Source organism: Ptychodera flava, chromosome 7, assembly GCF_041260155.1.
Source record: "Ptychodera flava strain L36383 chromosome 7, AS_Pfla_20210202, whole genome shotgun sequence".
In the NCBI taxonomy this organism is placed as follows: domain Eukaryota; kingdom Metazoa; phylum Hemichordata; class Enteropneusta; family Ptychoderidae; genus Ptychodera; species Ptychodera flava.
In genome coordinates this window covers 39,817,520-39,842,234 of record NC_091934.1, presented here as the reverse complement: position 1 = coordinate 39,842,234, position 24,715 = coordinate 39,817,520, and the positions used below count along the sequence as shown (strand labels likewise).

General features: G+C 38.2%; 1 protein-coding gene across 1 annotated transcript; it reads left to right on the top strand.

Annotated features, from left to right (window-relative positions):
• Positions 1-9,218: 9,218 nt before the first annotated feature.
• On the top strand, positions 9,219-15,624 carry LOC139137526 (uncharacterized). Its single transcript, XM_070705677.1, has 6 exons — positions 9,219-9,897; positions 10,108-10,194; positions 10,492-10,659; positions 11,161-11,298; positions 11,493-14,063; positions 14,888-15,624. The coding sequence occupies exons 1-6, from the start codon at positions 9,222-9,224 to the stop codon at positions 15,613-15,615; spliced, it is 4,368 nt and encodes a 1,455-aa protein (XP_070561778.1). The 5' UTR covers positions 9,219-9,221; the 3' UTR covers positions 15,616-15,624.
• The last annotated feature ends 9,091 nt before the right edge of the window (positions 15,625-24,715 follow it).

Genomic DNA, 24,715 nt, shown 5'->3' with positions numbered 1-24,715 from the left:
TAATAGTCAACTTTTTCGCTGCAGTCGAAGGGTATATATTTTTTCGAGACGGGGCAGGAATAATTATTTCAGAAGGCGCCATGTTGAATTTTACCTCTTCATCAACATCAATGGAAGACTTAAATTGCGGATCAATAGTCAACAGAGGTACCATCACTACTCAAGGTACAGGTATCAAAATTGGGGTGAGCTTCCTAAACTCTGGCACTCTGTACGTTGACGAAGGGGATCTTTCAATGACTGGAATGTCTACATGGGCAGGGGAGACTGTTCTTGGGTCAGAAACCACCTTGCTGTTCGAAAGAGGAAAACATATTTTTATGAAACAAAGCAAACTTCGTGGAGCAACTGTGCGAGCAACGTCTACAGCGATCGTTTCTATGAACAGTGAACAAATCGAAGTCGAAATCGTTGAAACTGATGGGCAGAGTGTCATAGAAATACATCAAATACCTGCAACTTCTGTCATTTCCATCGGGGACATTCGTTCTTCCAGTTCAAGTTCCTTCGTTTGGTACCTTCAAACACAATCTGACCCACAAATATGCTTCCCTGTCGAAGCAATCAGTGTTTGGAACCGTGCTAAAATCAAAATTGTTGGTGACATTTGTGTTCAAAGGTAAGACCTTTCTGAAAACCTTGAGTAGACCATTATTCATGTTGTACAAAACTTGTGAGACCCTCCCAGTTGTGCCATTTCGCAACTAGGGCATTGTTTTGAGGCACAGCGCAGTCAGCGTTCAGCTACAAAGCACAGAACACAACAAATGTGACTAATGGGTCTATACACATACAACGCTTCCCCAATCTTACTATTGTTTGTGCTCGAGATATAACTCTCAAAATTTGGGCAATCCGTACCAATGTTATATATTCAAGTTAACTCGTTTTCGGTTTATTGGCAAATTAATTCTGCATTGATTATCAAAGTCTGACAAGATCTGGTTATTAGCTGAAATCAGGAGGAAAATTCAACAAATTGAATTTAGTCTAAACCCATACAGTTACATTGTTCACACAAGCAATAAAACGTGAAGAAACGAGGATTGAAGACAGTTTCTTTATATACGTAGAAACAGCAATAAAGGTGTAGAGATATTGCTCAAAGGCATAGTTGAATATAATACAGCTAGGTAATGATTCTATTTTATGGCTAGAAAAATTTTCAAGGAGATTCCTAAGATACCGACCTGTAAAACAGTTTGAAGTGCGCCGCGTAAATACATTGCATAGCATCATAAACATGTAGTGCAGTTACTCTGATGGTTCGACCCCATTCTTCTTTAACCATGTACATAAAAGTGGATTTACAAGACCGCAACTGTAAATAATTTGGTATGTTTATTTCGACTGCAGATTGTTTCAGAATAGTTATTCTTACCAAGTAACAGACAATCTAGACGTTGAGGGCAATATGACTATTTCTGAAAGTTGGATCTGGGAAGGAGGGCGTCTTCTTTGTTCTGGCAGTGTGACTGTAAGAGGGGATACACTATTAACAACTAGCTATGGTAAACACATACGGTTTGCAAGAGTCGTATTCGCAGCCAATGTACGATTGGATACCTCTTCAACATTCCACTGGGATCCGGACGTGAACATTATTATCGGGAAGGACAGCAAGTTTACCATTACTGCATCAAGTGGGTCGCTTGGATCAGGCGGCGTCGGTAGACTGGAAAATTACGGGGAGTTGGTCCTGTACAGTGATCGGGTGTCGACATATGACCTCTCAGCTGGTGTATTCGTAAATATGGGAAAAGTTCGTTTAGTGTCGGCTCCTGGTTCAACATTCATCTTGGACGGAGATGTTATATTATCAGGGCGTATTTTCATAGACAGGGACAACTCGCTGCAGTTAGAAGGTCAGAGTTTGACTCGGTCCAATGCATTGATTGAAGGAAAGGGAACTTTGAAAGTTCAGGGTGACAATTATGAGTTTCAGTCAAGCAGGTTTGAAAACTACGAGGTAAGCAGTGGTTCCCTTCTGCTGTATGAAGGAGACAATTCAACAGGAGAAGAAAACATTCCAAGTATATCCATCAATGGAGGAAAGTTTATCCTACCTGGCACACATTCACGGGTGACCATAGATACCATTACCATAACAAATGGTCAGATTGTCATTAATCAAGAAACAATTATTAAAACACTGAAGATGTCCGGTGGCAGCTTAACGGGGGTAGGAGAAGTGACTGTAAGCGACCTGTTTGTGTGGGAGGCTGGAACAATTGAGGATGAAAAAGGTGCTAAAATTAAAGTGGAAAAAGACTTTCAACTATCAACCGCTGGCACAAAAGTATTGAAAAGACAATTGATCATGAATGGAAATGCCACATGGGTTTCGACTGGTATGGATATTTCCATAGATGGACGGCTTACTATTTCTGAAGCTGCCTCATTGAGAGTGATTGGTAATGACTTTACCCTTGATGCTACTTCTTATGGGCGTGGCATTCTTGATAATTATGGTGTCTTCGATGTTGAAATGCCTTTTGGAGCATTCCATGTAGATGTTGAATTCAACAATTATGGTAGTTTTGTTATTACATCCGGGGATGTAAAACTTACTGAAAAATCGGACATCAGAGGTATCTTAAAATTTCGTGATTTCTCGTCTACTATTCATGTTATGGATGGAAAACATACAATTCGACCCCATTCATCATCAGAAGACAGGCTGGGAAAACTGAAAGTAAGGCATCAGTATTGTTCACAAAATACTTTTTCTAACAGTTATCGTTAGGGAACTTTCAGTTTCCTGAACATGTATAACATCTCGAGTGGCGAGAACACCTGGTGCTAATATGAACAACATGCCATACACTCTTTGATCGGTTGAATTAAAGGGCATTTACCTTTGACAGTTTGATGTATTACCAATATTGTAACCTCCGTGTTGACTGATTTTGCAAAGGATGAGATGTAGCAACTACAGGGGACTGTGGATATCAGATAAATGTAGTTCGAACTCTTCTCGCTACACTTTATGTACGAGCCATGTCAACCAGGCGGCTCCAACCCTTATACCTATTGCATGTAATGAAATGATCAAGTAGTCAGATATTCCAAACTATATAATATGACATGTTTGGTTTTGCAGTGAGTTGACATTTTTGTAGATAGAGTTTGGGATACGATGCTTGGGAGTTAGTTAGTTTTAGTGAGGTCCATTGATAAATGAGCTAGGTCAGTTTGTTAGTGTTACAACAATGAAACGCTTCAACCTTCTTGAAATTGCAGCCTACACTATCACTTTCCAACATGCTTATCATGTGATCATTCAAAGTGCTGAGTTCATATCTTCACAAAATGTAAGGGCCTACTTTACTCCCTCCCAAATACTCTTAACACACTCTTGCACTCTCGAATAGGAATTCCTGATTTAAACTGTATATCTCATCTTCTCAGGTTGAGAACGGGTTTGCCGAAGCTATTGATTGTGATTGGCAAGAAGTAATGGTGGCTGGCAATGCCGATGTCAACATGAAATATGTTTCTTTCACAAAACCTGTCATCAAGTCCTTATCGATGGAAGATGGCAAAACAACTGTCACATCCTTGTCCGGCAGTAAAATCAGACTGAAGAACATCGTTAATGATGGAGGGAACATCGTCCTTGTCAATCCTGTCATTGCAACAAACGTGACCATGAGAGGTGGTTTTTTGGAAACTCAGAACAAAATGGAAATCGTCGGACAATTTAATTGGATGGCTGGGACTTTGCGTGGCGGTCATTTAGGCCAGGCAAGTAAACATACACAAATGTTTCATCATCATCATCATCATCATCATCATCATCATCATCATCATCATCATCATCAACATCAGATGAAGACCAATCAAATCTTATACGATCGATCAATTTGACTTACGACATGAAAGATCCTTTAACCTCGTGTAAAATACAGAGCGTTTTCTGCTGCTGATATTTCAGCTGATGTATTTCTATATATAACTTAACTTTTTACACAAACTGTTGCAGGCGCAAATTGTGTCGAACAATGAACTTATTCTAATTGGCAGTCGTGACAAGATTCTAGAAGATGAGACATTCGTGGTTGCCTCAGCCGGAAGCTGGAAATGCGCTGGTGATATTCTTATGAAAAGATCCACTTTTGTTGTCAGACCAACCAGTAACTTTCTGATCACAGGAGCAGGTAATGACAAGGCCCTGTGTGCCTTTATATCTCTCTGTCACTATCTTAGTCTCTACTCCCCCTCTTTCTATCCCTTCATCTGTCTGTCTGTCTGTCTGTCTGTCTGTCTGTCTCACTGTCTCCCTCCTCCTTCCCTCCCGAAACAGCCTAAATATTCCTTTCGATACTTAGTTTGAACAAAAATGTGCAATAGGCCATCTTAATATCAAATACATCTGCTTCCCTTGATTCATCTATCCCTTTGCATATTTTCTACCAAATGTGACCATCATAATTGGGTCAAGCTATGTATAATGCCTTATGATGGATCAAGCATTTTAATCATTGCTCTGATTAAGTTTGTGCGATCATGTGTGATAGCGAGTATATGAGTGCAAGTGCTTCATGAATTATACAGCGTGTGTAACAACTAAGCTCGGTTATTGAACCACTCTTTTTCGGATTGGGGATTTGGCCGAGCGATTTTGACTGTATGTCTTCGCTAGGTGACTCAGTGCCGTACATTGTGAGTTCAAATCCGATCGATAATATCAACTGAACTTCATCTATACTTAGAATTAATCTTGTAGAATACTATCCCATTCTGTATTTTCAAAGGTTCAATTGAGGACAGCGAAGGCACAAATGTCGTCTGGATTAAAGGTTCAATGGAATTGACTTCTCACACCTCATTGACACTCAACACAAGATTTATAAATGATGGCATTGTGACTGTTTCTGATGGGAGTCTTCTAGACATTCAGGGTAAGTTTAGAGTTTATATGAGCATATGATATTGTATCAACATTGCAGTTCGCTTCATGATCCGAAAATGAAAATATCTGCACCTTAAATGAAACCTTGTTCATGAGCAGTCTTGCATTTGCTAATCGTTACAGGTTCTAGCACATCCAATGGTCATGTTAATGTGGTACCAAGTGGGCAGCTTAAGTTTGGAGGTGGAACTCATCAGTGGTCATCAACAATGGATAATTGTAAAGGTAACTGATATCACATGTTCATACTAACATCTTAGAAAAGATGATAAAATTCAATGGAAATTTCCGTTTGATAAAACCTTTAACTGTTTCGTTCGTTGAATAATGTGTATGACTCTTTGAAATACAGATAACAGCACCTTGTATATCGGAACAAATATTTAGATTATGTTTGCTTGTAATTATAACAAAAATGAACGATATCTTTAAATGTGTATTTATGTTTTGCTCAGACAGTCGGCTAAATTTCCTGAGGAAAACACATATCATATTCAATAAATATTTCAGTTTCTCCTTACAACCTCAATTAATCAACATAGGTTAATTACGATTAAATATTCTGACTTATAGAAATAACGGGCGATGCACTGACCATTAACGTTAAATTATGGGCAAGGGCGAGAGGAAAGCCAAAAATTAACAGGCGAGGCTTGCCAAGCCCGTTAATTTGGCTTTCCTCGAGCCCGCGCCCATAAATAAACGTTAATGGTCAGCGCGGAGTCTTTTATTTCCATTATATTATCTAGGAACCCCAAAACCGTCAAAATTTACGAAACTTACGAAACAGGGCCCCAGAAGTTGTCAGTGTGTAGTGCGTGCTGCAAAAAATTTTGAAAAAAGTGTCTAAACTTTGCCCACAAGTGCTCCATTAGACTCGCACTTTATGTGTTAACTCCTCGTTCTGACGTTATTTCTAGTGTTTTAATTTCGAACAAATTTTGACCTTGGAAAGTAAAGGGACCCCTAAACTATGTTTTTCCACAAAATAGTTGGTTGCATTTTTTGGTGTTATCCAAGTGTTACTATGTACATCATGAATGATAACTGTATCGTAACTGTAACCTTAACTTTGCTTTGTCCTACAGTGCAGGGTGTTTTAGCTGTAAGCACAGCCGAGGTTCAGATTTCCAACTGTGATGTGCTTAATGATATTAACGTGGAAAGCCATGGGATACTGACAATTCAAAACAGCGTGCAGAATCAGAGAGTAAATTCAGTAACCGTCGACGAGGATGGCTATGTAACATTAATCAGCCACCAGAATCTTCTGAATTTTTACGTCCACGAAATTATAATACAGGGAGGAAAGTTATCGAGTCACTCTAACATGAGTTGTCAAGAATTAACAATTCAAAACCGTTATAGCCAGTTCACAGTAGCTGACTTTTGTGATGTCGATAATCTTCTTTGGTCTGCTGGGGGAATACAAGGTGGACAACACTCTAAGCTAAACGTCCAGGAGTTAGTCTTGTATGGTGATAATGAGAAGACCCTAGAATTGGGCAGTTTAGTGATCAATACAGTTGGTAACCTTTCTGGTCCTGGGTCTTTGGTGTTGAGTTCTGATTCAAACTTCATTGTACCCTCCTCCGCACATCTTCATTTTCTTTCCCCAATGACATTATACTCACCAAAGGGGAAAATGACCAATCTTGGTACTCTATCTGCCATTTTGAAACATCATAAGTCAGATGGCGTTGTTGAACTTCATGGAAATTTCCAAAGCTATGGAAGGATTACATGCGGTGGGAAAACAACTTTATCGATTAGAGGTGCTTCACTGATATCTGGCCGTGTAGACCTTATGGATTATAGCTCACTGATGTTCCAGACTGGAGAACATATCATCTCACAAACAATTCTAAATGGAGACGGTACACTCAAAGCAAGTGACATTTCAACATCCCTAACTATGATCACCCCGCCAGCTTATGCCCGCCTTAAAACACTTGAGGTATCACACTCTGCGACCATGTTTGCTGGTGTATCTGCCACTAATTTTGATCTTATTGAAATCAAGAGTGCTGGTGTTTTTAAGATAACAGAATCCGTACATCTCCTGCTGGTTGTAGTATCAGGAGGCACTATTATCGTACAGAAAGACACAACTATCGACAATCTTATCTTTGAGAGTGGAACAGTAGAAGTGATAGGACATCTTCTTTGCAAACAGCTCGATTGGAGAGGAGGAGTGATGAAAGGTCATGGAGAAATCATAGCAAACAATACCAACATTCGCAACATGAACTCACTTTCCCTACAGCAAGTCTCTTTGACACTGGCGCAGACTGCAGTTTTTGAATCAAGGTTCAAACAAGCTCTAACAATTGAAGATGGTGGCCATCTCTGCATAGGACGTGATGCTACATTCCTTGTGCAAGAACAAACACATATCATGACATCAGATGCTGTCGTCAATGAAATGCTAATTTACGGTGAAGTAATATTTCAAAAGTCAGTGACAATAAGTGCAAGAATAACTAATTTTGGAGAGATACAAGCCAAAGGAGGTGATTTTAAAGTTGAATCGACCTTTAACAACTATGGAATATTCACCACTAGTGCCAAGACAGAGACCATTGTGCAATCTTTTCATTCTAATGAAGAATCAAAACTGTTCTGCGATGGCATTTTACGAGTCAATGAGGGAAGTTCTGTGATTTCAACTAGCAATCTTATTTTGAACAAACTCTCTGTTACCAATGGCGAATTACAGATAGTGATCCACTCGGAGAGTGAAATCAATGATATCGAGTTGGCAGAAGGCAAGCTTTCTCTGATTGGTGATGTTCTAGTAACACTTGACAACATGAAAATCGAAGGGGGCACTCTGGATGTTGCACTGGATACTAGCATCACAAATTTGACAATGTTCAATGGAGTCATACAGCTTAAAAACAACATGAATATTGACAATCTTGATTTTTATGGTGGGAGTATTACATCGCCATCAATAGATAAATCCATCGATGTACAACTCATCAGCTTCCACCACAGTTATGAAAATGAAAAATATCTTTCAAATTTGATGGTAAGAATTGGTCAACGAGGATCCTGGGAAGAGACTGCCCTGATCAGAGATACCCTTTGCATTGAAGATGGTGGTCGATTGATCATTATGGAGGGTGCCACATTGACTATGGGCGGTGACAAATATTTTCACAAATGCAACAACAGAGGCATCGGTGTGATTCAGAATCATGGTATTTTCGAGGTTGCAAGCGCCAAGTCGCTGGCACCCACAGCAAAAACATACATCCATATATATGTAGAGTTCCATAATTTTGGTTACACTAATGTTGCCGACAATTCTACTGTAAAGTTTGGAGATTCAGCTCTACTGAAAGGCTCATTCGAAGCTGGAATGAACACAACCATAATCACTGACAATCATCAAAGTTTTGAAGCAATGAATCTACAGTGTGGATCACTTCAAGTGGAAAGTTCAACATTAGTGTTAAGCTCCTTGTCCAGCCTGCAGACTTTGATCCTGAAAAAGAGTGATTCGCATGTCATATTGCAAGAACAAGATAATGAAGAAATTGGACGTAGCATGACAAAGATAACAATTATTGAAGGCACCTTAGAGTTAAGAGCAAATCTTACAGTTTCCAATTTGGATGTACTTGGTGGTATTGTATCTGCTCCGACAGTCCATAGTGATGAGATAAACATAAACACTCTTAATGCCAACATACACGCAATGACTATTCGGAACATTGGCATTGTCATCTTCGATGAGGTTAATTTATTTGGAAAAACAATCGTGTTAGAATCTAGTAATTTGGTCATCACAGGAAAGGCACATATCAGGACCTACCTTGTTGTTGAACTTGGCAGTGGTTCAACCATTCTAAATAGAGAAGGAGCAACATTCATAATCGAAGGTCAAACAAGTATATACCACAACAATGATGGATCTTCATGCTGTTTTGTTAACTCTGGTTCACTGATTATCACTTCAGCAGGGTTTTCTTGTGGCACTGGCTTTTACAATAATGGTGAAGTAGTTATGAGGAGAAACACATCGTCCATCACTGTATTGGTCCCTGATTCTTCCACATCTGAAGGATCCTATCATCTAGAAGGAGAAATGAACACATTAACGTTCCTTGGAAACAATGGATCAGTTGACCTTGGTAACAATTCGTATTTCAACAAGGGTTCAAAGCTGATTGTGAACGGAGCAAATATCTTTGTGGGAATCTCATCTGAGTGGCATAGACAACTTGATAGTCTGGCAATAGAAGTATATGCAGGCATTCTACACTTATATGCAACAGAAGCTTTATATACAATGGAAATGCCTATCAAGTCATTGTCTATACTAGCTGGACAAGTTCATTTCGATGAAGTCTCCTTCAACATAGAGAAGATGGAATTGACTGATGGCAATTTCAGTGGAAGAGGAAATGTAATCGTTTTACTTTGGAAAGGTGGTGTCATCTCCAGTTCTGATATGACCGTTAACCAAGTCGTTTTCCAATCAGACAATAGCAAAACACAAAGCAACGCAAACATTACAATAATCGAAAACTGCAAGGTCATTGCTAATACCACACTAAATGTTTTGAATGGTTCATATTTAATGAACCAGGAATCGTCAGCTATTGAAATAAACTACCCGTTGAAAATATACACAGGTGAAAATGGTGATGGAAAGTTCCACTCCGCTGGGGAAATAGTTGTTTCAACACGGCGAGAATATGAAACACTGTTTGATCTGCAATTCAGCAGCACTGGTCACCTTCAAATGAAGAGAGGTCAACTTCTACTCAAAGGCAGTACTTCATTTACTGGCAGTATTGAAGTTGAGGCCAAAGCAACACTCCATTTTGGTCAGGGGACACATGATTTGCTTGACTCCTGTTCAGCACGTGGACGTGGCAGCATCGTTGTGGATGAGGGTACATCATTTGACTGTTTGGGAAATGTCACTGTCAATAAACTACAAATATCTGGAAATGCTTATTTAAAAGGTAAGACCATATTCTTCTGTATACAACATATGCATTAGTTCAGCTTGTCATTACATAACTGTTTTCAAACGAAGGTTGTCTTGTATGACATTGGAAGTAAGGTACAAATTTTAGAGTTATTAACTAAAAGCTGATCTACCATTGATCACAAATTATGAGTAATAACCTTCTACTTGTTTCTTGCTTTGATAAGTACGTTTTCGTTTTTAGGTGCATTTTGTGTTGGAATACTTCGAATAAATGGCGGAACAACTGAGTTAAATGGAGGTAACCAAGCAAATGGTGGTTTAAGTGTAGGTGAGTACATTATCTATGGTACTCGTGGAAATTTATTAGCATTTTCCCTAGTCAAATATGATTCCAAGCTTCGCATCTTATTTTCAGAAATATTGATAATATAATGATCTCTGTTTTGCACGTAAAATGGTTTGTTTGGTGAAACCGCTCTTTTCAAAGAACTGCCAATAAATACTATCGGCATATCGTCCAGATGATGATCAAATGACCATGATAAAGAGAAGTACAAATATTTCCTTTGATCTAAAGAAACAAAATTCAATTTTGTAAATATATGCTATTTAAAATGTATTACAGGAACTCTTGAGCTACATGATGGATCACTGCAATGTCTAGGAGTGGCCGCAATCAATGGGCCAGCTCTTCTCCATGGTGGTCAAGTTTCCATTAGTGGTTCATTCTATGCAAACAGCTATTTACATATATCTAATGCCGTGACAATTCAAGGGAACATAGATCAACAAAGTGAGTTTTCTTCCTCATTTCAATAAAGACGTTGAGGCTTCCAATCACAGAGATTCAGCCCTCCTCCTTCTCTGTTTACTTTCATCTTCCTTATGTTAACTTCCTGACAAAGCAGCCAAAGTCATCATTATCATTAAAATGGGAAATTTAGGACTAAGGAAGTCTTATAGAAACTTACCCTATAATGCAAATAAAAACAATGTGCACCGGATAAATAGAATTCAAAATCACACCTTTCACGACGCTTTAGTTGAGGTAATTTGACTTAGAATGTTTGAAATTTGAAATAAGTTCTATTATGAAATGATATCAAATCCTCTTGATAAGTTTAAGATGTAGTATGTAAACTTTCTCAAAGCTCAGAGATCACGGAGTTGTAAATGGATTGCACAAAGTGATAACCCAATATAGTGACCAATCAAAATGTGCCATTAAAATAGCTGTATCTGTTGGTTTTAGGAACTGACAATTTAGGGTTGTTATTGACTTGTGTATCTGCAGGTGATAGTTGCAAAGGTAACACTGACTGCAATTCCTGTAGCAGCCTCAACCTGTGTACATGGCATCCAAGTAGTAACCTTTGCATCTCCAAAACACGCTCTGGTCCTCAAATGTGTTTTCAAAGTAGCTGCAGTTCAGGTATTTCATTTTTATTCTTTATTATGTTCGGATCTTTCCATCGAAATCAAATGAAAATTATTAAAATCTTTTAGGATTCGAACCAAAGTCACAGCATTTTAAAAGACCTTTGAAATATTGAATAAGACAAACTATGTAAACATTAATGTTTCAATTAATCATACATTCTAAAAATAAAAATTGCACTTTTGCAGGCGTACAGTGCTTTGCCTACAATGATACAGGGAGTTGCTCATCTTCTGCTGACTGTGTGTGGTGTGATTGGTCAAATCGATGTGTTCGTCAGGAGGAATGCAGTCAATCAGGCGATGGTGTGTTTTGGTCAAGTGACGGCGGTGGCTCCTGGGATGAAGCTTTGAATTGGCATAATGGGATTCTTCCATCTGAAGGCAGCAATGCTCACATTGGCTATCATTCAACGAATATTGTTGTCAGAGTAAATTCCCAGGTTTCTGTCAAATCAATAAGCCTTGGAACTCCCTGTGATGATCATGCACTTCTTTCATGTGACTATACTCAAGAACTGTCCATTGAAAGCACCTTGACTGTTTCTGGTAACATTACTGTGCATAAAAATGGAAGGCTACTCCTAAAAGGAAATGTAGTCATCAATGGGATGATTGTAATACATGGCCAAGTGGTCTGGACATGGGGAACAATATCAGGAGAAGGTTCAGTCTACAATGATGGACAAATAGATATTTTCAATAATTGGTCGAGTTACGGAAATTACCACAATACTCTTGCTATAACATTACAGAACCACGGTGATGTATATTACAGAAGCACTAGAAACCAACTGAAACTCGGCGTTAGTACAATCACAAATCATGAAACTGGAACTTTTCATTTGGAAAGTACAAGGCCTGTGCAGTCAGGTATTTTTTCCAATTTCGGACTTCTTGTAGTTTTTGTAGATACATATCTAACATTTGGCCCCGTCATGCACAACCATGGTAAACTGCAAATTATGAAAGGCAAGCTGAGACTGACTTCTGACACCTCTTGTACCGGTACTATTGACATTGACGCTGATAATGAATTAGATTTCGTGAATGGGATACACGACATCACAACAGAATGCACAGTAGAAGCTGGCTCGGCCACACTGCGGTTGTCCGGTTCTAAAGTCACTTTCGGGAGCATACTGAATAGCATATCATTGATATCTGTGACTGGTAACAGTGATTTGGTGGTAAACCAGAATCTAACAGTTCACAAAATGTACTGGGAATATGCTATTATTCGTGGAGATGGACGGATTGCTATTGATGAACTTTTGCAGTGGAAAAGGGCAACTGTTGAATGTGATGTAGAAATATATGGAAAATCAGAGTTATTGTATGTAGGGAGTTATTATAAGCAAATAAGTGATTGTAATTTCAGATTCTATGATGATGTTTTTATCGCAGATGGGCCCATAACACTACAACTGTTGGGCGATAGCTCCCTATTAATTGAAGCAGCAGCATTTATTCACATAGAACATGGTCATACTGTAAGTGTGCTATCATCTGGCTCCCAAACTAGTGTTTACAACTATGGTAAAATAGTCATCGATGGCACTCTCCAAATCAGTTCTGATTTTTACAGTTATGGTCAGATTTCTGTCGAACTAGGCGCATTAGTTTTGACAAAATCGAGCCAAATCACCAATGGAAAGGTGGAAATGCTGACTTCAGGAAACATTGAGTTTAGAGGAAACAATCATGAGTTTCTGGATGATGTCCATTTGAACCTACAGGGAACATTGACAATGGAAGCCCAGACACTAACAATTACATCGCCCGTTTGTCAAACTGTTGGTCAGTTTGTAGCTACTAGTGGTATGACTGAAATCAGGAACCAGACCAACCTTCGATCTGTTGGTGGGATTGATCTGTACCGATCAACTTTGAGCATTGAAACAGCTTTCAACAGAAAACTTGACGTTGGATCAATTGAATTAAAATATAATGGTCACCTTAGTTTAGGAACATCATGCAGAGCCAAAAACATCTTGTTTTCCGGTAGTGGCGCAAGTGTAAATGCCATCAAAACTGCTGTTATAGAGGTTTATGATTCATATACAGCCTTTCATGGTTACTCGACACGAACAGCAAGGAGTGTGTCGACAGAGGAGGAGCTTGCAACCTGGAAGATTTATGGTACAATGCATCCAAATGGTTTGAACATTGGTGGAAATTATGAAATCCATCACAGCTTGATCCATACAGATGGGAGTTTTACACTGACCAATTCTGTCAATCTGACAATTATGGCGTACGCACAGGTTGGACTGCTGGGTATTAGTTGGTCAAAAAGTGGATCTGGTGTTCCACGTGTGACCAACTACGGTGCTGTTCATGTATTCAAGACAAGTAACTTGAATATTCCATTTCATAATCATGGATCAGTGCAGATATACGGGAATAGTGGTCTAAGGTTAACTCAAGACTCGAACTTTACGTCAGGAATCATTAATGTCATGTTAGGGGGATGGATTAGTTTCAGTGGAGGAAGTAATCACTGTGTTATGCAATCTTGTGAGATCAACTTTGCAGGAGACGAAGGTATTTATGTGTATGACAGATATACAAAGCTGAACTTAACCCAGAGAGAATTTTCAGATTTATACATAGACCTCAATGGTGCTGAGGCAAATCTGTACTCGTCAGAGCCTTCAAATGAGCTGAAGTTCTTGAAGTTCCTGAAGTTAATCAGAGGCGCTCACCTTAACCTCCATATCGGACACATGAAAGTTGACAAGCTGCACTTGGAACAAAGTGAGTCTATTAAAACCATTTGAAATATTTACATTGTAACCTTTAATGATATTTTATTAAACTTATCTGTTGTCTCTTGGTTATTGTTTTTTAAAAGCTATCAATTTAATTAACTGATTATATTGTGCTGATAATATTGTCTACGACCTATATTGTAATTATTGGTAATTGAACCAATGCGTTTGCTACCATCAATTTTCTGTATTTTTCCTTGACATGGATAAGAATATCTCACATGATTTGCATTAAAATCAATATAAGGTCATCATCATTCTACATTTCCTCCAAGAAGCCTTTAAGACGCATCTACTCTGCCCTCGAAATGACAGACTCAATAGTCACTCATATATTCATGGGCGTAATTTAACTTACCCATTGTGCGCAAGGTTCGTCTATATTCATGTCTTTTAGCAAAATGACTGGTCGTTTTAGGTTGATTTTAATGAACATTTTCCCATGAATATAATGGTATTTATGCACTTTGTACAGTCAATTAACATGTGTAAAACAAAATGTAAATATATATTGCCATTTATACTTTTTGAAGTAATGATACTCGTGTTCAATATGCAAGCTCTTCTTTATTAAGGATTCACTACCATTATTACATTTTCTATGTATTTGGTTTAAATATTAAATCACTGAATTATTTAAAAACACGTCATTGAACTTTCCAACCCGCCAAAATCTGTTTATGAAAATAGGTTGCTCTTTTCATCTTTTCGTGGATTTTTTTCATCGAATGCTCAATAGCTGTAGGAATGCTCATCCAATTTAATATTATACATACCTGACTTGTATGTTCTGAATCTTATGTCTTTCAGGCACTATCGATATTGAAGGTAGTGAGCTTGAGGTTAATATTTTGGTAACCATCACTGGTTCATCACGAGACCAGTCATATCTCAATGGCGGAAAGATCAATTTAACCCAAACAACAGAGCTTCATTACCCAGGAACTCCAACCTATAGTTCTGTGTATGTAAACGTAAATACCGACCTGTCTATCGGGGATAGCAGCGAAACTCTTAATCTGTATGGAAACGTATTTTATCTCAAGGGAACTGGAACTATTTCCAATCACAGGAACACATTTATACCAGAAAACGAGGTGCTTTATATATATCCTTTTTACCAGCATATTGCAAATATGAGTATCGCTGGAAGTTTAAAAGTTCTAGGAGGAGGTGAAATTTCACAGACAACGCTGCATTTCATTCATGATGGCTCATTCGAAGTTGACGGGCATGATTTTTACCTGACAGATGTTACTTTTGCTGGCACAGGGAAAATTTTGGTGCATGATGGAACCTTGCAGATAAGTGGTCAAACGATGCAACACGGATATGATAGCGAAGGAAACTTGATTACCTTGATCGCTGCAGGGGGAAACTGCAAAGTTGATTACCTTTCAGATACAAGCTTTGTTGACATCCTTAAGTTAACCAAATCTGGAACAGTTGAAATAAACGGTAATGGTCACGATAACGTTGGCAGTAATCACTGTTTTTCACTCCGTGGAACTACAACAATGCCAAGATGTATGTACTGAGTCGCTTAACAACAAACGAGTTAGTTATTGGGTCATATAAGACCAGTTCCTTCCTTGAAATAACAGATAAACTTGTGGTCACCGGTAATATGACCTGGTACAGTGGCATTGTATCAGGAATTCTACATGTTAAATCATCAGCTCATATTTATTTTACACCTACTACAAGTTACAGCAATTTCTTGGAAGTACACGATGGACACATTTACATAGATGGTTCATCAATCTCGGAAGGTTATATTGAATTTGGTTTGTTAGATTCAGTGATAAACAATACAAACTCGTGGATCTTTGAAGGGAATTTTAAGTTCAACCGGCACAGGAGTTCCAGAGGTACGTCATCAGTGTACAATGTTGGAAGCATGGAAATAAGGGCACCATCGGCAAAAGTGAGTTTGCAAAGCAATGTTTTATTGGAAAACTATGGTAAAATAATTGTCAGCGAGGGAACATTTACCATCTCAAGTGTAGCTCTTCTTGGAGAAGTTACAGTAAAATTTTCGGGAAGGCTTGAATTCGACGATGCAGACATAATCTTAAATTCTAAAGGTTCACTCAACCTTTCAAACTCAACATTGAAGGTGTCCGGTACAAGCAATATCAATATAGACGGCTTAATCGGAAAAATTAAGCATCTTTATTTGGATTCTGGATCAGTTCACGTAAATCACGCAGAGAACTTGCAGATAGAAATGATCACAGTAGATGGAGGGACATTGTATGTTAACACAGACCTGCATGTCCTGAAGGTGATACTAAAGAGTGGAACTATTGATGGAACAGGTGTTCTAAGAACAAAAGTGATGGATTTGTATCGTGGTAACATCAAGATTGGTTCAATGTTTAGTCATCCAGGATTGACTGATATGATCGGAGAGATGGATGAAAATGACTATTCCGGTCAAGAAGAGGCAAACTCTTTCTTAATTGTCGATGACTTGTTGATAACGAGAAGCTCTTCTACAGCAACAATAGAATCGGGACTTTTAGTTCTCAATGGCAGAATCCGACAGATGACAAACACCAATATCCAGACAAGGTACAGTGGAGTATTTTTACTGGATGGCACATTTGAAGTCTTCAGAAGCTGTGTCATTTCAAGATCCGCCTCTGGATATGTTATCAACATACAAGATGTAATCATTAACTCAGGATTGACATCGGACACAGGTCTTGACCTAAAGGTACCTTTCTTAAGTACTGGTACGGTCAAAATAATCAGTGGAAAGATATATGCAATGCCGACGGAAAAGGCCATATGCAGTGGTGATCTGACAGTGACATGGCTAGGTTTGTTTTCCCTAGGACCCGGAAATTATCAATTTAAGAACACTTCTGAAGTGGCTATACATGGCAGTGTTGTCCTAGATACTAGCAGCTATTCGTATAGGAAACTTACGGTGCAATTTGACAGAGGAAGTCAAAATATTTTCATTGAGAAACTTCAGATGCCATATTCTAATTCAGAAGTTGAATTTTTCACTCCTGCCAGTGTAAATGGAATTCAACTGTCACGTGGTACACTAGTCTTTCATGAAGCAACAAATGTCAAAGTTGTAGAGCTGACATCATATGGTAATTTTGTGGTCAAAAAACGAGTTGTGGTAGGTAGGATGACATTTTCAGGCGGAGAAATATATGGTGACGGTAAACGGCCCCGTCTAATCATATTCAATTTTGGCTGGTTTAATGGGAAAATGTTCTCACCAGATATGACTTTGTTTAACATTCACGTCAACAGAAGAATGTGGCTTTTAGGTAATTATTTTAAGGAGCTTGATTACAATGCTGCACTGACTTCCAAAAGCTATACTGGTGTCGCAGCCTCAGGAATCATTCAACTGAAAAGGTCATCTCAATTTATTATTGATGAATCTGGGCACTTGTTTCATTATGCTGGCACGATCCGTAGATACAGCAGTCAGGAAGCAGTGATGATAAATCGTGGAACCGTCACTTTTGGGCAATACAATAACAATGCGAACATCTTGTACGCTATACCACTTCAGAATTCAGGCAAGATTTATGTTGATAATGGCAACCTTCAGCTAGACATGGGAGGGTCATCAATAGTTTGTGAAGCCTCTCTCTCCTCAGTAATCCACATATCAGGAGGCATATTCAACATTACAGCTGGTGCCTTAACTGGTGCTGGCAGAGTTGTGCAGTCCGGGGGTATTCTTGCCATCATCAGTCGTGAAACATTGTCAATGCCAGTGACTGTTGAGAGTGGTGGTACCCTACAAATAAACTCTATGGTAACAATCGTTGATATTACCATCGCTGGCGGTACACTTCGTATTCATGGCGTATTGACCGTGACTAATATTTTAGAATTCAGTGCTGGAACAATTGAAGGTGATGGCATCCTCCGAATTGAAACTGATGCTGCATTATTGGTACGTGGGTCCACTCAAACCAGAGCGTCCACCATAGCATCACTGCAGAATCATGGTACCCTGAAGATTTATTCACCGATGGATGTTGCATCTGGGGAGTTGAGAAATGAAGAACATGGACTGATGGTCATATCTGAACGTGGCGGCTTGACAGGTAATGGTCTGTTAACAAATATTGGAATTGTCGAAGTTAAGGAGATGCATCCCGAACAATATGCACAAATCAACACCGCTCTCAACAACATTGGTTGGATCAAGTCTAACAACTCGGAAATTAGATTCAACCACAGATTTCCAGACGGGCAACATTTCAGCGTCCATTCACGCATGATGGGAAATCATGTTACTTTGATGGGAACAGTGTTAGGTGGAGGGGTTTTCCTAGCAGATACTGATATCAGTGGAAACATGGCTATACCCCACGCAGTTGTTCTTAAAGGTTTTGTGACATGGTCAAGTGGTTCTATTTATGGTAAAGACGAATGCCAGGAAAGTAGCTACAACCCAGCTTCCAACTCATTGATGCTACCGGTATGTCCAGAACAATACATAATTAACAAAGGACAGCTAACACTAAGTGACACTGGGGCCGTTCGTAAAATCGGTCAGAACTTGGACATCATAAATCAAGGGAAAGTTAACTGGGAGGGAGGTAAAATTGACTTTAAAGGGCCTATTTTGAATCACGGCGAAATCTACGTCAAAGGTCCAAGTCAGAATGCAATTCAGTCTAACAGGTATGAAGACTACAGAATTGAGAACTATGGTACTCTATCTGTAAACGACACCAATGCCGACTTAAGGTCTGCTCTGTTCAGTAATTACAACACTCTCACCATACTTCACCGGGCACACCTGCATATCGGCTCTTACATTCAGGATCACGAGCGTAGCCTGTTACATGTAGGAAGAGGCACTTCTTTAGAGGCAACAACTATCGCCGTCAACAGTGGAGTAATGGAACTCGGAGGATCTTTACTTGGCAATGTTGACGTTGGGAGTGCAACTTTCTCCATCCTAGACAAAGCAACAGTGACTGGTGACCTTAGACTTGGAATTGGAACTGTTCTCAAAGTCGCCATATCTGGCCAGTTGAGGCAAACCATCGAGGTTGATGGTGACGTTACCCTCAATGGAAAATTGATTGTAGGAAGTGCAGACTATACGCCAGCAGCTGGAGAGTCTTTCACCATTTTGGCTTTTATGGGGGCATTGAGTGGACAGTTCTCCTTCATTGAATCAGAAACGCCTTCAATGACATTCAGTGTTGCGTATGGAACATCGAATGTTACTCTAGTTGCAAACTAAAGCACTGGAATATATGAATCGCCTCGTGAACGGGAATGTAATTATGAATCTGTCATTTGTCATTGTACACTACAGTTTTAAAAAACCCTTTTAGCGTGTTTATTTTAGTCAGCGCCAATATTTGTGGCATACATGTTAACCATTAAGTCAAATTTCAATAGCCATAAAGTAATATTCAGTTGCTTTTCTATGACACCAATATTTAAGTATGGCTCTTTAGATGTTTGACATAAATATACAGTACATGCAGCTTTCGAGTGTTCTTCTCAGTGTTTACACTTCAAGCACAACACAAACAACGTAAGTGGAATTCTATACCGAGTACACTCAATTCATCTACCGACTACAACACAATTTGTGTAATAAGATAATCAATGCCATATTAGCAGGAATCATTTTGACTTAACAAATAAATCTTGAAGGAGAAACTGCAATTGTATATTCACTATTTACGCCGTTGGGCTAATTAAAAGGGGAGCCGTAGTATATTGTATTATGAAGGATCTGGCACGACCCTCATTGACGTTTCATAATAGTAATTTATTACTCTCATCTTTTGTGGCATCTTAAAAGGTTCTACCTGAATGCGTGTTATCCAGAAATTATAAAACGACCCTATACGTGACTAAGCGTATCACAAGTTTATAGAAGCTTCTTTTTAAATGTAAACATAATATTATAATATTTCACATGTATAGAATGAACTGCCGAAAGGTTCAGTAGATAGTGAAGATTAATATAAACACACATTCACATCATCCGTCCATTCATCCATCCATCCATTCATCCATCCATCCATCTGCGCATACATACATACATACATACATACATACATACATACATACATACATACATACATACATACATACATACACACACACACATAGATACATACATACATACATACCACAATATAGTATGTATTTTTTTCGTTTTGTAATAATGTTTTTCAGATATAACTATATTTACATAATATCAACAAGTTATTGATGCAATTTTAGTGTACGACGTGTTTCCAGGAAACCAACAAACGCTTAGGTATATCAGAGTATTGTAAACTTATTTTGAATGAAGGTTATGGAATACCTTAGCACCATGTTTGCTGGTTACTCGGTTATCAACCTATAACATTAAATCATTTGTGTACCTCGCTCAAGAGGAAAATTAGGGATCCATTCTGTTGAATAATACAGGTTTAAAGGGCAGCTGTGTATAATGATGATTCATCCTATCTAAGGGGACAATAACGTTAACGTTGATGTATTATTATTTTCAAGCACTTGATTCTGTTTTCGTAAAATGAAGTTCTGTTTCCGAAGTCATTTCGAAATTCCAACTTTAAAACCAGTTAACACAGCCTCTTTTTGTGTAATATAATACGCTTTTGACGTAAACTGAATTTTCCTTTGAGCTTAAAACCAGTAGTCAACCTTACATTTGTAATCTGTCTATGGTGTTATATTTGTGTTTGTTACTACATGTTTGTCATTATTGAACTTATGACTAAGATGTACGTTATGGCTTGGTCACATTGTTCTGATTATGGATCGCCAACGGAGATTTAGTTACCAAGGATAACACTCCGTATTTCAACAAGATTTATGAAGTGACTAGTTTTTATGCTCAAAACATTGAAAATATCATCCAAAATTACGTCCTGCTATCGTAACATTCAGCAAGCGGGTGGAGATCAGAATCTACCACCTCAAAATGAATGACGCCTGTCTATATATGTTTATCCCCATGTTTATTCTGTTGTTCTCTTGATGAATGCGTAATGCAGTGATCACCACTGATTGTTTTTTCATAAAACATATTAATTTACTTAAGTTTCGCAAATTGTAAATTGTAAGTACACACAGTATTGTAACCAGGCTTGAAATATTCATACTTCTGATGATAAATACTCAGTGAAAGAGAAATAGATTGAAATAAACATACAATTTGTCTTAAAATTTGTTATCTTTCGTTTTGTTACTTGTTTGTTTTTATTTGTTTGTTTGTACATCGGCATTAACAATTCAAAGTGCTCCCATTCCTATTTGTTAATATTCAAATGTGATGATATCATTGATATTAAGGCTGTAAACAATATTACTACTAAACATACTTACCATAATGTCTTATGCTATTAGCTATTTGAAGTGTCCACGAATATCTGCATTTAGAAGACAATATTCTTTGTTTGCAAATTGAGGATGAATCAAAGCGTGTTTTGGATAACGATTACAAATTGTGTATGTGCAGTAAAACCAGGAAGACGTTTCATTGATAATCGCCATCGGATCGTACCAGTCACTCTCAGATGCATGATTTATGTGATTGTCAAACATCATTGCCATAAGCCTTTTTCTAACATAGAATCATGATTTTCGGCCAAACTTGATTATGGTCGAGCGAATCGAATCGGATGCACCAGGGAAAGAAGATATTGCATAGCGCCCTCTAACGCCATGTTTTTACGATCTCAACAATATTTATCGAACACTGGATTATGAATGCAGTATAGACCTTTGGCTATGCTTTCCGTCAAGAGGAGCATTCCTTAAATTTTTTAGCTCACAGCTGTGCAGGTGTCTCCTCATAATGACAATTATACAGTATGTACAACAAAAACTGTAGCTGTAGCGGTGAACTAAAAATTGACAGTTTGTCAACACCCAATTTTCTTATTAATTTCTTATTATTTATTCAATTTTCTGCGCATTTTTGAGAGTTTTAACTCAGTTTTTGGAAACAGTAAAAATCGAAAGTGCCTTTGAATTATCCCGAATTTTAAACAACTAAGAGACAGAAAGAAAACCTATCCCCGACTCATCAACTTTGCACTCCAGATTTGCAGTTATGACATATTCTGTCGCATTTTATTATTTCCTTCTTGTTTTTAGAGTCTTTTGCATTACCGCCAGAGGATTTAGGTATATTGTATTTTTTGAAATAAAAATATCACTTCCAATTTTGATATGATTTCACAAAGTTTAATCATAATGAAATTCCTCTAAAATGAATACTGAGGCTTTTCAAAAGTCAAGTTATCTCAAAGGAGGAACATTTTTTTCATTGAAAATGTTGAATGTAACTAGCAATGGAAATACTCAAATATCTTCCACGTTTCTCTATCTGTTTTTGCAATTGCTATATTGTATTATTATCAGGTATACAGCTTGTGGGAAAGGTAAAAAAGTAATACAGTGTGGCTGAAATCATGGTTTTGCGAAATGGAAAATTGAGCCAAGAGACCAACAGACCGTATAGATAAAAGTGACCAATAAAAAATACATCATAAAGAAAAAGTCGGTAAAATACTGTGATCTCATTAATTACAAAGAACCTCTTGCTGTGTATATGAAATGTCAATTACAACAAGAAGTGATAAATTGTAACGGAATGAAAATGATTGGAAAGTACTCAGGTCGAAATGGGAGGCCAATAGACGTAAATATTGACGATTTTCCCACTCATTTTTGGCGTTAATGTCAACAACAGTTTCTTGTACTTCTCCCCGCTAGTTGATTAGTCTGTTGAGCTTGTCAAATCAGCTTGTACACGTGAAGATTACATTATAATATTTTAAAATTTGTTTGACGAGTTAATTGTTGTCCGGATTAGAATTCAAATGCACACAATAACCTTTAGACCTTTTGCTGACAAATTAAATAGTTGGTGTTTCAACATGCTTTGGATGAAACAACAGCTTGTAATTGGCATACAAACCAGAAGTGGAAGAGAATTCATAAAAAGTTGCAGCTTTCGGTTCTTTGAGGGTAAAACTTGTGAAATGAATACAGCAACGAAGTAGAAGCAGGGAGCGACCTTTGACTAGTGTGTGTAACGTAAGTTGTTTATATCAACTTCGAGTGTTTTCTAAATTTATTCAGTGTTGCGGAAGGACATTCATGTTGAGATATTCCTAAAGAAGGCTGACAGTAATTCTAACGCCGGGAAATTGAAGTTTTACGAGGCTTATTGCATTAAGGTAGCATGCACCTCGAAAGTGAAATATTTAAACTTTTGCCCAAACTTTCCTCAAGGACTAATTAACCATTCTCTTTCAAAATCAAGAATAAAAATCAGGAGGCACCGTGCAAATTTTGGCATTGGAGAAAAAATTTACCCATGATTTACTTATATTTGAAATTCAAAATGGCCGCCATCTCTGTGTTAACTCTATGGAGAAAAACAAAATGTTCGATTTTCAAAAACCCTAAGACGGTGAAAGTTATTTTTACTCAAAGGGCTTCAAAATTTGCCTCCACAAGTGGTAGATCAAGAAAGAATTGGAAAAATTTGACAGTCCAATTACTGTCCCCGAGGCGCACTCTGCCTTAAGTCAGAACTTCAATGATTCACTTATTAAATGAATTCTGGCGGCATAAGCTTCCCTCTGTACCCGTGTTAACAGCGATTCATTTCAGGTCCAGGGGAATCATGCAAACTTCGCTAAGTGTATCATATGCGGGCGCTGCAATGTCGGGATATATTGATGGTAAAAAACACAGCTATTCGACGATGCTAAAATAACAGTGCTTCGTTACTGATACACCGCACGTGAAGCCCGCAAAGTGGCCCTGAACATGAATGATTTTTTACATGCAAGATTAGGAATAAAGATTACATGAGCAGATTATATCATCTGTGTGGTGCGTTTTATCTTCTATCAACTTGGCAGCTGTGTAGGTAATATGCCCAATTGAAAGTTGTGCTCCGTTCGAAAATGAAAGTTTGGAAAATTTATGAAAAGACGTTGATCAATGAATACTTAATGTTGATGACAGCACGCAGAAGGAAAAGTATTTTAATCTTCTGTATACTTCCTAGGTTGGTAACAGTGTGTAGAAGAAATGATGTAAAAAATGAATGTACTTTTTGAGATGTATTGTATAGAAATACATTTTACTCTGCGGGTTTTAAGGCGGAACGCGCTTTAGGGTAAGATAATCGGACTCTCAAATCTTTACAACACTGGTGTACCACACCGATGTCGACAAGTGTAAAAGACAGCCGAACTTGAACGTTTGTGCTCGATGATTTGACGTCCGATGAGAGCATTTGTAACGATACCGATGACACGCAATTTTTTGACACCCCTCGACGACAACAGCGGCTTAGATGATATGACTTTCTTGTCCTCATGTTCACGTTTTCTCAAATTCTCTCCTTTGACTGTATTGCCGCTGACTTACGATTGGTTCATGTCAGCCGAAATGACTCCAAAAATGGTCTTCAACATAGAAATGTTGTAAAGAGCAAAGGCAAACTAAGAAACGCCCGTAGTTTAGTGGTTCTATCATGTTCTCAAGTTTAAAGTTCGAAAATAGCAGCTCACTGAATCACAGCATGGAGGTCTCTTTTATTTTCGCGATCACATACACTGCCAGTCAATATCTACATAC

Bases quoted from the DNA above. Each gene is read 5' to 3' on its own strand.
- LOC139137526 (XM_070705677.1), top strand. From the start codon at position 9,222: ATGCCTATCAAGTCATTGTCTATACTAGCTGGACAAGTTCATTTCGAT. The intron at 9,898-10,107 runs GTAAGACCATAT...TTTCGTTTTTAG, and splicing joins TGGAAATGCTTATTTAAAAG to GTGCATTTTGTGTTGGAATA. The intron at 11,299-11,492 runs GTATTTCATTTT...GCACTTTTGCAG, and splicing joins TCAAAGTAGCTGCAGTTCAG to GCGTACAGTGCTTTGCCTAC.